Source organism: Podarcis tiliguerta, assembly GCF_965153285.1.
Source record: "Podarcis tiliguerta genome assembly, chromosome: 1".
NCBI lineage: Eukaryota > Metazoa > Chordata > Lepidosauria > Squamata > Lacertidae > Podarcis > Podarcis tiliguerta.
The window spans coordinates 55,350,649-55,364,506 of NC_139534.1; the positions used below are offsets into that span (position 1 = coordinate 55,350,649).

The 13,858-nt window shown below is 48.0% G+C and overlaps 1 protein-coding gene and 1 long non-coding RNA gene across 28 annotated transcripts in view; one reads left to right on the forward strand and one right to left on the reverse strand.

Annotated features, from left to right (window-relative positions):
• CTNND1 (catenin delta 1) overlaps positions 1 to 13,858 on the forward strand; it is a 56,551-nt gene that overhangs the window by 29,502 nt on the left and 13,191 nt on the right. For all 26 annotated transcript variants that reach the window (XM_083415980.1, XM_083415968.1, XM_083415976.1 and 23 more), the window contains 5 exons: positions 1,304 to 1,375; positions 1,868 to 2,026; positions 2,952 to 3,484; positions 13,059 to 13,522; positions 13,617 to 13,800. In XM_083415980.1, the coding sequence (XP_083272106.1) occupies positions 1,904 to 2,026; positions 2,952 to 3,484; positions 13,059 to 13,522; positions 13,617 to 13,800 (1,304 nt within the window). In that variant the 5' untranslated portion in view covers positions 1,304 to 1,375; positions 1,868 to 1,903. The remainder of the gene's footprint in view (positions 1 to 1,303; positions 1,376 to 1,867; positions 2,027 to 2,951; positions 3,485 to 13,058; positions 13,523 to 13,616; positions 13,801 to 13,858) is intronic.
• Positions 626 to 13,045, reverse strand: LOC310665758. Of its 2 annotated transcripts, none has more exons than XR_014505638.1 (3): positions 12,397 to 13,045; positions 5,918 to 6,026; positions 626 to 1,071 (listed from the first exon to the last, which is right to left on the reverse strand). It is a non-coding gene; the product is annotated as an uncharacterized lncRNA (long non-coding RNA). The 2 variants fall into 2 exon arrangements; XR_014505639.1 differs by lacking the exon at positions 12,397 to 13,045 and adding an exon at positions 7,820 to 9,926.

A 13,858-nucleotide genomic window follows, 5' to 3' on the forward strand; every position in this document is an offset into this window, starting at 1 on the left:
TGCCTGGTAAGTCATAAACAAACCTTGGCTACAACTTGTGGTTTGATGTAATGCTAGGCCAAACCATGGCTTAACTCTGGGTAACAGCAGCAGGACAGGAGCAAACCAGCTGTGATTTTTGCCCAGAGTACCCCCAAACCCATTCCCTCATGGTTTGCCTTAATGTTAGGCTTGAAGTGGGCCAGTGTGTGCTTGTATTGATTACTGATGGTTCAGAGTGTGTATCTGTGTAACGGGATGCCCAGCAAAGAAGTGGAGTTAGCTGCTGTAGTGCTTTCTAGAGAACACCCTGGATATGGGGATCTTGGTGTAAAAAATAATAATAAGCCAGAGTTCTTCATTTAAGCTGCTGTAGAACAATCAAAACTTCCTTGCTGTAGCTGCTCATAATGGCAACCCTCGTTCTTTGATAGCAAAGTGTCCTCAAATTCAGACACACCAGGATGAAGTAGCATGAAGGAAATGTCTCGGGTAGATGTGGAGAAAACCCCCAGATGACTTTTTTTTGAGGCTTTTAAGCCAAGCTCATCTTGCCTTTCCCTTTCTGTTTGATTACTGCTAGCTATTTGCGTTTTGTACTTCTCAACCTCAGGGGTAGCGTTGGGGATACTTATTAAGCTTGTGGTTGCTATTTTGAGTCCTGTTTAGTTCAAAAGTTCTGCCCCAACAGGGATGGAAGCTGTTTGGGATGCACACAAGAACAGAGCTGCAGGGGTCTGCAAGGTGGTGTTGAACTTGAGTGCTTTACTTGGAAGATCCTGCATTTAATTCCTTTTCACTCTGGAGGGGAGAGGTCTGCTGAGATGGGTCACCCTCATTCTTTTTGTAGGATGGAGATGGGACTTGAGACTTTTGAGCTGTTGTGGCCATGGGCTGCTTTCCCCAGTCTCTGAACTGTTCTCTCAAGGTGATCTTCCATGTGCTTTAGTTAGCTACCTTAGTTAAGAGCTCTTGGTGCCTTTTGGGTTGTGGCAGCATGCAGTCTTTTTTAGTTCTCTCTGGGATGCTGCATTCTCTCCCTGCATAGGGTTTCATAGATGGACAGGAGAACTTGTCCGTTTCTCTCTCCACCTGTGAGGAAGCGTAAACCTCTTAAGGAGCTACCTAACACTCTGCAACCTATATGTATCGTGTTACTTGCTAATTGCGCCAGACCAGCCTTCTAGCTTCTTCACTTTATGGTGAGCCATAAACTCAACCAGGGCTGAACTTGCTCAGTTGCCACAGGTGACTTCCACTCCCCCGCCCCTCCCCTTATTTCCCCTGATTGTGGACACAAATGCACCACTATTTTCTTTTACAGAACGGCCGTTTCTTGGGCAATGCTGACCTGGAGAGACAGAAATTCTCTGAACTGAAACTCAACGGACCACAGGTAAAGAGCGGAACTGAAAACTTCTTTCTGGCAGGTGGCACTAATTTGCTGAAGGTGTTGTTGCTTTTTTCAAGGGGATCTAACCTGATGTGAAAATTCGGGCTGGATTCTTTGAGGTTCTCCAATCTGTAGCCTGTGGTGGGTGGGATGGGCCTACGTTTTTCCTCCATAAAATGTTGAGAAACTGTTATGCACGTGGAGAGGAAGTCTGAGTCACTTTCTCTCCTACTCTTGCGTTGAATGGAAAGCCACTCAGTGGTTGACGTCCTATTTTGTTGCATGAATTTACTGTGGTTTGAACTGGAACTTGGGTTCAAAAGCCTTAAATAGCAATGTCTAAAGAGAAAAAAAAACCCTTTTTGTGTATGCGCTTCCTGAGAGAGAGACTGGGTATTAAAGGGAACTTGGCAGGTTGTGCCTGGCTTATGGGAAGTGCGCAGAATTGTCTGGGCAGAATTGGGCTGCTGCTGATCTGTATCTCCGTCTCCTTAGGACCACAGTCACCTCATATACAGCACCATTCCCAGGATGCAAGACCCAGGACAGATTGTGGAAGAGACCTACACTATGGAGGAGGACCCCGAGGGTGCCATGTCAGTTATTTCGGTGGAGACCTCTGATGATGGGAAAACTCGCCGTACAGAGACCACGGTGAGAGGCTTGAGAAGAATTGCAGGTTCTGATATTGTGAAATGTGCCCCTTATTTAGTAGCTGGGTTGGGAAGAGATTAGGCTTGTGTGTACCAGACACTCGACAGCAAAGAACCGCTGGGGCTTAGAACACCCAAACAAGCGGTGTTTTAAATTTCCATTAGTGGCAGCTGCCTCTATGCAGTGATCTAAAGTAGTTTTCGCTGCTTCGTTTGTTATCCCCAAAAGTCTATGCAGGCACAGTGAAGGCAACTTAATTCACCAGTAGAGGGAGGCCTGCAGGATTGCACTCGCTCCCCTCCCTCATTTCTGGGAGCATGAATTCAACCTGTCTAGCCTAACTGCCATTCATGTTTATTGGTGGTGATGTAGACAGCAGACAGAACTCACCAAGGTAACCATTTTAACAGAGGAGCAGGATATAAGCTGGGCAGGAAGGAGGGAGCATGTGATTCTGCCACCAGCTCCTAATAGCTTAGCCAGGCTTAACCAATGGGCAATATTGCATTGTGCTTAACCAAAGTGTCCCAGAAGCAGGATTCTGAGAACTGCAGCTCTGCCAGTTCTCTCAGCAAGAAAACATTTAGGGTTGGACTTAACTCGCCTGCAGTGCACAGGTTTTGCAAGTACCTGCAAAGGTCTATGAAAGGTGTACCACCATGTGGTGTTGAGCTTCCCGCTTACATCATGGCTAATGGCAAAGGATGATGGGAGTTGTAGTCCAGCATCTGGAGGGTGCCACATTAGCTACCCCGCCGTCTAGAAAGACGGCTCAGAACAAGAGCCACGGAGGGTAAAAAGAGCAAGACCATGTGGAAGTAATGGGGAAATACCACAAAGAAATCAGTGATTCCAGCTTGGCACTGACTACTTTGGGGTCAAAGGCGCTGGCAAATGCCTAACAGCTCCTGTTACTGTTGTGTAGGTGAAGAAGGTTGTGAAGACCATGACCACGCGCACAGTGCAGCAGGTTCCTGTTGGCCCCGATGGGCTGCCTGTGGATGGCTCTCCAGTCCCCAACAACTACATCCAGACAATGGATAGGAACTTCAGGAAAAACACCAATGGCGGCCCTGGGGCCTACATGAGCCAGCCGGGCACAGCTACCCTCCCGCGAAACTACCACTACCCAGACGGCTACGGCCGCCCGTACGAGGACAGCTACCACGGCAGCGAGCACAACTACGGCAGCCTGTCCCGCGTGACGCGCATCGACGAGCGCTACCGCCCCTCCATGGACGGCTACCGGGCCCCCAGTCGGCAGGATGTCTATGGGCCTCAGCCGCAGGTGCGGGTAGGGGGAAGCAACATGGACTTGAACCGCTTCCACCCAGAGCCTTACGGGCTGGAGGACGACCAGCGCAGCATGGGATACGATGACCTCGATTACGGCACCATGCCAGACTATGGTACCGCCAGGCGGACTGGGACTCCCTCCGACCCCCGCCAGAGACTCAGGTAGGAGCATTCTGCTGGGCATTCTAGGGCAGATGGTGGCAATAATTCTGCCATGATATAGAATCTGTTAAAGTGACGCTGGAGGGGTGGACATGCGCTCATTCCTGAGAAACATGGTGAAGACATGCTTTTACCATAGCTCTTTGAGACACTGCTGTCGTTCCGAGTGACAATGCAGTCTCTAAAGCGAGATTTAGAGTTGTACAGACTTGGCCTAGGGATTCAGGGATGAGCAGAATTTTTCTAGAGGACTCTGCTCATCTGCTTTTGTCCCTTCAGTTAAAAGGGAAAAGGCTGAAAATGTTCTTTCCAGTAAACCTTCCAAAAATGTGCCACTGAATGTGTGGTGATAATTGGAAGGAGCTTGTGGCACTTGTGGTCTTTTTGGCCTCAAGAGGAAGTATATTGAGAGCTCAGCGTGATGGCTATTTTCTGGGTGAAAAGTCCCCATTCACATGTTACCTCTTGCCGTGTGCTAAGCGATCATAAGCAAGCCACTCCATTAGTCCTCCTCTGCAGTATCCTCCACCTTCAATGTGGGGATGATACTAAGCTAGCTCTGCAGGACTCTTGTGAAGAATTCTTGAGTGCGTGTATGAGGAGTCTCACTAAGGTGCTAGATAAGGCCTAACTATAATAAGATGGCATCTCTGATGCCGGTACTATGAGGTACTCTTCATTCCTTCCCGTTGTGACAGTGAATCCTGTTGTCACTGCAGCATGAAAATGAGCCTTGCAGTTGCACAGCTGTGGGTTCACGCTTTCCATTGCCAAGAAGACCCTGACTGTATGAACAGCATTTTTCTGTTGCGCATACAGGTAGCACTGATTGGTTCACAGGTGTAGAGCCAGGGGCTTCAGGGCTCTGTATCAAGATTCAAATACTTGCATGGTCTATAAATCTTACTAAATAAATAGATAAACCTAGGGCTTACCAGGTTTTTTGTGTGTGGCCTGGGGTCATATTTGGAAATCTAAAACTGTCATGATCACCACAAAATAGCCAGTATACCTGAAGGAGTGTCTCCACTCGCATTGTTCACCCCGGACACTGAGGTCCAGCTCTGAGGGCCTTCTGGCGGTTCCCTCACTGCGAGAAGTGAGTTTACAGGGAACCAGACAGAGGGCCTTTTCGGTTGTGGCGCCCGCCCTGTGGAAAGCCCTCCCATCAGATGTCCAAGAAATAAACAACTATCTGACTTTTAGAAGACATCTGAAGGCAGCCCTGTTTAGGGAAGTTTTTAATGTTTGATGTTTTCTTATGTTTTGATATTCTGTTGGGAGCTGCCCAGAGCGGCTGGGGAAACCCAGCCAGATGGGCGGGGTAGAAATAAATATCATCATCATCATCATCATCATCATCATCATCATCTTTTCACACAGGAAAAACAGCCAGAACTTACCCACCACAAACAAAAAAAACCTAAAACATGTAAAATGGGCAACATGCCCCCCCAAACAAATAAAGCAGACACATGCACATACACACATCCCCCCGGAGACACACACCCAAAGAGCAGGTAAAATACCCTCAAACAGATTTTTTTAAAGTTGACACATTCATGCTTGCTTTCTCTTGTATCAACCTAAAAAAAGGAATCTGCCGCCCACTCTCCAATCTCAGAGATTTAGCAGGCAGTGGCTTTTCCCCCCTGAGAAGTTTCAAAAGAAGGCTGCTGCATCATCTTTCTTCCTTTCCAGTGAAGAATGCCTCTGGGCTTACATGGGACCCAAAGGCGTTCTGGGAAATGGAAAGGGAGAGGTGGGGCAGCTGGCGGCCGGCAGTTCTCTTTCCAGCCAGTGCAGCTGCTGCTGCCGAAGTGTAAAAAAATAGGAACAACAACAACAACAGAGTAGGTAGTGGTTGCAGTTGCCAGATGGGCACCAAGAGTTGTGTGTTCCGATGTCTGCAAGTGCTGCAGGGGGGACCCCAGACTTAACCTTCTCTTTTCTTGTTTGCCTAATGGTGGCATAGGTTTACAGTCAAATGGGTGTTTTCAGATGGGGGCTTAAGGCTGCAAATAGGTCAATGGCAACATTAAAAAAAAAATTTGATTTCACCCAGAAAGGGTAAATCCCCCAGAAAGGGTAAATGGGGTGGAGATTCAGATTATAGTAGGCTGATGACACCGGCATTGTGTGGATGCTGCGAAAAACTTCAATGTGTGAGAAGCACTGATCCCACAGTAAAGGCCTGTCCCCTTGCTTTGGTGTAGTATGATCTTGCGAATATCAGCTTCCATTGAAAAAACCCCGCATCCCAACCACCCAGACTTAAATACCCTGATTTGTTGTGGAGACACAGGGTTGATAATTTATCTTAGCTATTCAGATAGAAAGAGGGTTGTTAAAAGTTCAGGCTTCTGGCAAAATGGAGCTGAATAGTCGCAAACTCCACGGCATAGTTTCCATTCCTCTTCTGTGGTCTCCTACCTGTCTTCTGCTGCTTCGTGCCAGTTTCTGTCTCTGCCTGTCCTTCGCTCAGTGTTGATCCTCAGTACAATTTCAGTTCTGTTCACCCCCTTCCACTGTATACAGTATTCTGCAGATTAAAGTACATGGATTAAAGGTATGTAAAATGACTATCTTGTCTAATACTCCTTTGCTGGTTGACATTGCTGTCAGAAAGGAAGAATTTTGACCACCTTGACTAACCCCTGAAGTAGGTGACTTTGTCATTAATCAGTTGTGGTAGCTTTTGGCTGCAGAACTGAGGCCTAGAAGGGGAGAAGTGGTGTCTTCTGCCTGACCTGCACAGCTTCTAAACTCTGCAGGTTTTTGATGGAGCAGAGTGATGGCTTCTCTTGCCCGACTGACTTCACAAATGTTAACAATGGATGTATTGCCCAGGATGCATCAGGGCAGGGTGGGTTAGGGGAGGCTGAAATTCTGCAAAACCTGCTGCTTGGGCCCAGTGGACAACTTCATCCAGTTTTGGCTTCTCAACAGATAAACAAGATCTCCAAGAACGCATAGGAGATCTGTGTTCAGGATCTCCTGAGGATTCTCAAATTACTTCAGAGCAGCTGCAGTCCTACCCCATCCCAGTTTGGACTGCTCTTGCTGGACAGGTGGCGATGGTGCGGTGTTTTGTTTTTCCGTGGAAATGTTTCTGTTTCATGAGTTCGTCAGGAGCAATAAAGGGATGTTTTGATGCTGTTTTGAGCATGATTTGGTGGAAAGGCGGGATACAAATTTAACAATAACAAAAATAATGCCTGTAAACTCAGGACTGCTTAAAATGCCCATAACCTCAGGCTTTTTTTTTGCTGCTAATGCATGTGGCATCTTAAGTTTAGCCAGAGGAGTGAACAATTAAGCGACTTGCTCACACGATTATAGAAAAGCGGCTCCTTCCTGTGCTGTATTGTTCTGACCTGTGACCTGCACAGTTAACATTGATGCATAAAAGCTGCTCCAGTAGAATTTCCAAGCGTGGAGTTTGACTGCCAGTTCTGAAATTGCTGTGCTTTGTGCAAGCAAATAAAGGTTGAATAAACTATTTATTATTTATATTTAATATTTTTTCCACCTTTCCTTCGAGAAGCTCAAGGTGGTATATATACATGGTTCTTTCCCTTTCCACGTCTTTATCCTCATGACAACCGTGTGAGGTAGGTTGGTCTGAGAGAGTGCCTGAGCAAAGGTATGTTCATTGAGCTTCAACACTGATTGTGGATTTGAACCCTGGTCTCCTAGGTTCTAGTCCAGTACTCTAACCACTCTGCTGCACTGGCTCTGTGGAATCCATGGAATTGTAGAGTTGAAAGGGGTTACGAGGGTAGTAGCAGTAGTAGTAGTAGTAGTAATAATAATAATAATAATAAAATTTATTATTTCTACCCCGTCATCTAGTGCAACCCCATGTAATGGGACTCAAACCCACAACCCTGAGGTTACTGTATTTTTCGCCCCATAGGATGCACCTAGTTTTTTTGGGGGGGGGAATAAAGAAAAAAAATTATTTCCTCCCCCCCAGGTGTGGGGCTGGGGCGGGGGAAGCGCCCCACGGCTAGCGGAGTGCTGTGCGAAGCCCGAAGCTTGGGGCGTGCTGAGCTCAGCTCGCCCCAAGCTTCTGGGTGCCGGCAAGCTCTCCGCTAGCCGTGGGAGAGCTGCGCGACTTTGAGAGCTGCGTCTCCCACGGCTAGCGGATAGCTTCCTGAAGCCTGGAGAGCGAGAGGGGTTGGTGCGCACCGCCCCCCCCCCCCGGCTCTCCAGGCTTCAGCGAAAGCCTGCATTCGCCCCATAGGACGCACACACATTTCCCCTTCATTTTTGGAGGGGGAAAAGTGTGTCCTATAGGGCGAAAAATACGGTAAGTGTCTCATGCTTTACCGACTGAGCTCTCTCCTTGTGCTGCCACCTCCTGTGTTGAGCTGTGTGTGCGTGTCTGTCGTCCATTCTCTTTCCTATGATGGTAACTAGCCAGATAACATCTTTACTTGTTCTGAGTAAGGAACTGAACTTTACTACTTTTTTTTTTTAACCATTGTGACTTGGCAGCTTGCCCTTGTGAAGAAAGGCCTCAACAGCCTTTTAGTATGTTCAGTGTCCTCTAGCTCAGTAATCTGCCATGAAGGTCAGGAGACCCACTTGCGAGCATTCTGCTAAACTTCTGAGGCATGCACGAAAAACACCAGGAGGTGATGTGGTCTGACAGTAAGCCACTGTAGAGGATTGATTCCCCCACCCCCCCACACCCTGTGCTCTCGTATTTTCACACGGAAAGTCGGTACGGGTTGGTTTGCTGCTTTGAGACCATATGACGGTTTTGATGAAGTTTCCCAGAACAGCTGCCAGGCCCAAGTGTTGCCTTTTGAAGAGCCCCAGTTTGAATCCCTTGCAGTGAGAAGGGAGGGGCTAAAGCTTGGACGAGTGTCTCTTGTATGCTCTGTGATCTAAGAGATTAGGGCATGTAGGGAACAGTATTTGTGGTTTCAAAAATAACCCAGAGCTATGCGGCTGTCTTGTATGAACACGTTTTCAAGCTGGAAAGCAACTTCCAAGTCAACGGCACTTTGCCTCCAGAAGGCAGTTTGGACACTTGCAGTCTGGTGCACAGTGGTCTTCAAACTTCCTTCCTTCAGGGACTTATTTCCACACTGACTTGTCTGATAAGGAGCTGGTATTTGCCTGTCCTTTTGTGTTTCAGTGGATATTAGGGTGCCTTCTCTGTTTATGTAGGCCACTGGCCAGGCCTTTCAGGCTGTGCTATTGTTCTGAATGTTCACTGTTGAATGAACCCCATGCAACAATGGCCATACAAGAAAGGGAGGTAATGGGAGGCCCCGCCTTAGATGGAAGCTTCATTGCTTTGCCATAGCAAATTTCCTTGATGGGTTTCCTACAAAATATACGCTGAAAACCACCAGTCTGAAACAGTACTTTGGAACTGGGCTGGGCATCATGCAGCTCCTGAGGAATCACTTGTGAAAATCTATGAAAGCAAAAGCTTAATGCACTTTAAAACAAAAATAAAAAGCAGCAGCTTCCTCATAGAATACAGGCTGTTAAAATGCTGAAAAATTGGAAGTGGGGCATTAAGGCAGGCATAGGCAAACTCGGTGGCCCGCCAAATGTTTTGGGACTACAGCTCCCATCATCCCTAGCTAACAGGACCAGTGGTCAGGGATGATGGGAGTTGTAGTCCCAAAACACCTGGAGGGCCGAGTTTGCCTATGCCTGCATTAAGGAGTCAGAAGTCACCCTTTCAGCTCTCATTACAGCTAAATTAGTGGGCTAACTCAAATTTGTCCTGCTTGAACATAAGTTCCCTTCCTCTTCAAATCATCCACAATATATGCATCATGCCCTGCAAATGTGACTTCAACTATGTTCTTGGTGTTCCTTAAAAACATGACATGAGGTTCAGCAAGAACATTGAACCACAAGCCAGCTTGACAAGAATGTTTGCTACAGATTATGGATATGAAATCTGAAATCATGTTGCCTGATAAGGGATGGGTCGTCCCCCCTAATTTGTGTTTGCAATTTATAGGCCACCCAATAATCAGAGTTCTCTGAGGCAGCTTACAGGATTTTTTTAAAACACACATAATAATAGAAACAACAAAATAAAACCAAAGCAACAGTGTTAAATTACAAATCACTTTAAAATAAAGTGGAGGAAAATAAAATTTTCAGCAACCAATCTGTTTAAAACCAATGAAAGCAGGGGCTCTGCCTTTCCAAAGCTGCAGTGTTCACTGACTAAAACCTAGTTGCTTTCTGGATTATTTCCATCTCTGCTTAAAGAGCAGGTGAATCTTGAAACCTGTCCACTCTCATTCAGGCATTTAACTTTGAATCAGAACAAACCATGACTAGGGAATTGGTTTCTTATTAGCTGGGCAGAGCAACATTTTCAGAGCAGAGGAGCACATTTATTAGGTGGGAAAGTAGTTAGAAGCTGAATACTAGCAGTGGAGAGAAAACTCCCTTCCTCCCTCCCTATTGTCTCTTTTTCTCTCCACTTTTTTGGGTGGGAGGTGCTGCATGTGTTTTGCAGGTTTCCCACCTGCGTCTTAAAACCATGGAAATTTGATCATACAAGCAGTCCCACTCCGCAGAATGTCTGCTTGAATATTTGAAGATGAAAATGAAGGCTATGCCTTCTGCCCTCCCCATGATTTAAGGTGGCATTCCTTGGGGCCACACACTCCTCAGTTGCCTCTTTCACCCCATGGGACCACTTGCTTCCTCCATTCCAGCTTTGGGACCACTCTGTCAGGATCCCACTCCTGGCCAAGGCTTGGGTATGGAGATCAGGCAGTATGCTGAGGTTATGAAGAAGTGCCTTCCTCTGACTTGGGCTGGTTTCCCAGCTACTCTGGTGTTGTCCATCACCAGCTCTAATTGGTCTTGCACAAGCATCTCTCCCAATGTTGCTGCTGCTACCCACTTCCTTTTCTTTTCTTAACCACAGGCGCCAGAGCCTGATCTCGAGAGACCGTATACGTGTAAAGCATGACAGCTCCACTAGGCAGATATCCTTGTCCCTTGGGAGGCTCCTCAGTCCTGGACCAGACCACTAGTGTGAAGTCTGCGCTTTGCTACTAAGCGGTGGCTCCCCCTAAGTTGATTCACACAGTTGATTTGCACAGATGGTGCAAAGGAAGGCGCTCTTCCCATTAGGCCACCTTTGGCCCAACATTCATGCGTGCAAAACCACTCCAGACAGTGGGTGGAGGAGGCCTTAGGTGTACGTCCTTGGCAGTGCGTCTGTGTGGGCACAAATGACAGGTGTTGGAGATGCACTGTGTGTGTTTACACCCTGAAAGCAGGGTGGGCTGGGGGTTTCTGCTGGACCCCATTTCTGAAGGAGTCTGCGAAGATGCACATCTTGTTGTCTCCTTTAGGGTTGCAAAGCATTGGGGTAGTTTGGCAAAAGCAAAACAAGTCTTGAGTTTGGTCTCGGATGAGTAATCATCATCACCACCAACTTGTCCAGGATAGAATATTTTTTTTTTGGGGGGGGGAGGAAATTGGGTAATCTTGACATTGCCTTGTTTGGGTATCAACAGTGTGGGCTTACTTGCTTTTAGAACTATGCATTGCATATGGATATAGATAAGGACCCAGGGACTTGGTGCTGAGGATGCTGATCCAGGTTGCTGCGTTTTAAATGGGGATTGGGGAAGCTTTGCATGCTTTACAGATTGGAGAGATGGAGCACAGCTTAACCAGCCGCACACAACTCTGCTCCCAAAGTGGGAGATCGGTTCCTGGTGAGATTTCCTGGGTCCTCCTTGTGCAGTTCTGTTTCCAGCAGGAAGAATGTTTTAAAGGAATGTGGAGCCACCTGGAACATTAAACCTGTGAGGCTGATCTCAGGGTCGGCCATCTCCATCTTTACCTAAAAACTTTCCTTGGACGCTGTTTAAGCTTCTTCCATGACTGTGAGGACCTGAAAGCTTTTTCTATTACTATTGCAAAAGCTGAAGTGCTCTTGGTATCGAGTCTGGTCCTGTCTCCTGTGCTTGTATACTGAGTTATATAGGCCCCAAATGCATCCATTAACAGGAAAACCAAGTGTTAGAGGGACTACATTTCCATGAGGAGGCAAGGGTTCTGTTCCTTTAAGGCAGTGGAAGCATCGGTTTTCCTGCATGTTGCAGACCTTGCATCCATTCATGCCATGTGAATAGTTTGTGAAAAAAGGTATCCTGATGCTACAGACCCCTGTAACCATTTTGTCCTTGTAGCACCATGATGAAAGGGACTTAGGCTTTCCTTGAGGATGTTAAAAACAGTCCCGAGACCTTTTCTACCACTCTCTCTCATCCCTTCCCTACCTTCACCTAGCCACTTTTCTCTTTCTCTCTCCTCCCTCCCACCTTCTATTGCTTCAGTCACACTTTCCAGGGTACAGGGTGTCTCTTAAGAGGGTGACTGGGACAGGCTGGGAATCTCATGGCTGAGCCAAGTTTGCAGTGCAGGTCTTGCTTTTATATTTAGAAGGGATCTTGGGGAGTTAAGCCAGCACCCTGCATGAAATGTAAGACCTCCAGAGGCATTTGCAGTCATTTGCTCCTAAGCAGATCTTGAGTGTGTTCAGCTTGGGTGTGTGGTAGCTCAGTTGTGCCATGTCAGAATTTGGTGTCCTTGAAATCTCACCATCTAATCTAACGGGAGTGTCTGCCTGGCTTAATTACTGCACACTGGAAGTATTGCAAAGCGGAAGGCCTGGCTGAATAAAGCACTGGAAGTCTTCTTCTGAATCTTGGGTGTGTTTGGGGCAGGAGCAGGTTGGATGACCTACAAAATGCAATGCCTGCGGTTTGACACAGATGGTGCCAAGTTGCCCTCTGGTGGCCAGGCTGCAGTAACATACGAGAAGTGTCTATATCTTAAAGGAGGCGAAAAGTGCTGGAAAAATCCCCAGTGACAAAACTACCTGGGAACTTGCTCACCTCTCTTTAAGAACAACAACCATTTCTTCCTGGACCCAGCTTAAGCTGCTAGTGTAAGCTGCTGTCATTGTTATTGTCTGCTTCTAATTTCAAGACAATCCCAGCACTTGGGTGCTTGACCCCGAGAGCTTGTGGTCACCTACGTATCTGAAAACTTGAACAAGAAAGGAAAGTCAAGGTGATGCAGGGAAAGAGGGCCTTCTTACTTGGTTATACTAGGAAGTTCTGCCACCACCTGTTCCTTGCAGCGGTTCTCAACCTGTGGGTCCCCAGATGTTGTTGGACTACAACTCCCATCATCCCTGAGCTCTGGCCTTGCTAGCTATGGGTGATGGGAGTTGTAGTTCAACAACATCTGGGGATCCACAGGTTGAGAAAGGCTGTGCTAGAGGATTGGCTGTTCGGGCACAGCTTTTTGGGCCACACTTTCAGCTTTTAGCATGGCAGCAGTGGGGATGCTATGGCATGACTGGGTCCCTGCGTTACCTTATCCTACCAAGAAATTTAAACAGGTGATGGTGGAACCCCTTCTCAATCCTTGTCCCACAGGTCTCTTCTGTAGATAGGCAGACCAGCCTGATTCCTGTCTGTGGCAGTTCAGCTGCTTTGGATGACTGACGGATCCTGAAAGTAACTTGCTTCTCTTCCTCCCTCCTTTGCAGGAGTTACGAGGACATGTTGGTGGATGATTTGGCTAGAGACCAGTACTACTGGGCCCCCCTGGCCCAGCACGAGAGGGGCAGCCTAGCCAGCATGGATAGCCTGCAGAAAGGGGGCCCGCCCCCGCCCAACTGGCGCCAGCCCGAGCTCCCTGAGGTGATCGCCATGCTGGGCTTCCGCCTGGATGCGGTGAAGTCCAACGCCGCGGCCTACCTGCAGCACCTGTGCTACCGCAATGACAAGGTGAAGACGGAGGTGCGCAAGATGAAGGGCATTCCGGTGCTGGTGGAGCTGCTGGACCACCCCAAGAAGGAGGTGCACTACGGGGCATGCGGGGCCCTGAAGAACATCTCCTACGGCCGGGACCAGGACAACAAGATCGCCATCAAGAACTGCGACGGTGTCCCTGCTCTGGTGCGACTGCTAAGGAAGGCGCGCGACATGGACCTCACCGAGGTCATCACAGGTAATTTCTGGGCCCTGGGAGGGAAGGTGGAGGTGGAGGCATCGGAGCTCTCCCAGGCACTCCTTGACCAGGCAAACTCTTTCTCTTGGTGCAGGAACACTCTGGAACCTGTCCTCTCACGACTCGATAAAAATGGCCATTGTGGACAATGCCTTACATGCCCTCACGGATGAGGTCATCATCCCACACTCTGGATGGGAGAGGGAGCCCAGTGAGGACTCGAAACCCCGCCACATACAGTGGGAGTCGGTGCTCACCAACACCATTGGCTGCCTTAGGTAAGCTGGGGCTGCCCTGCACCTCCAGGCACACCTTCGTGCTCCGTGTGCTGGAGGC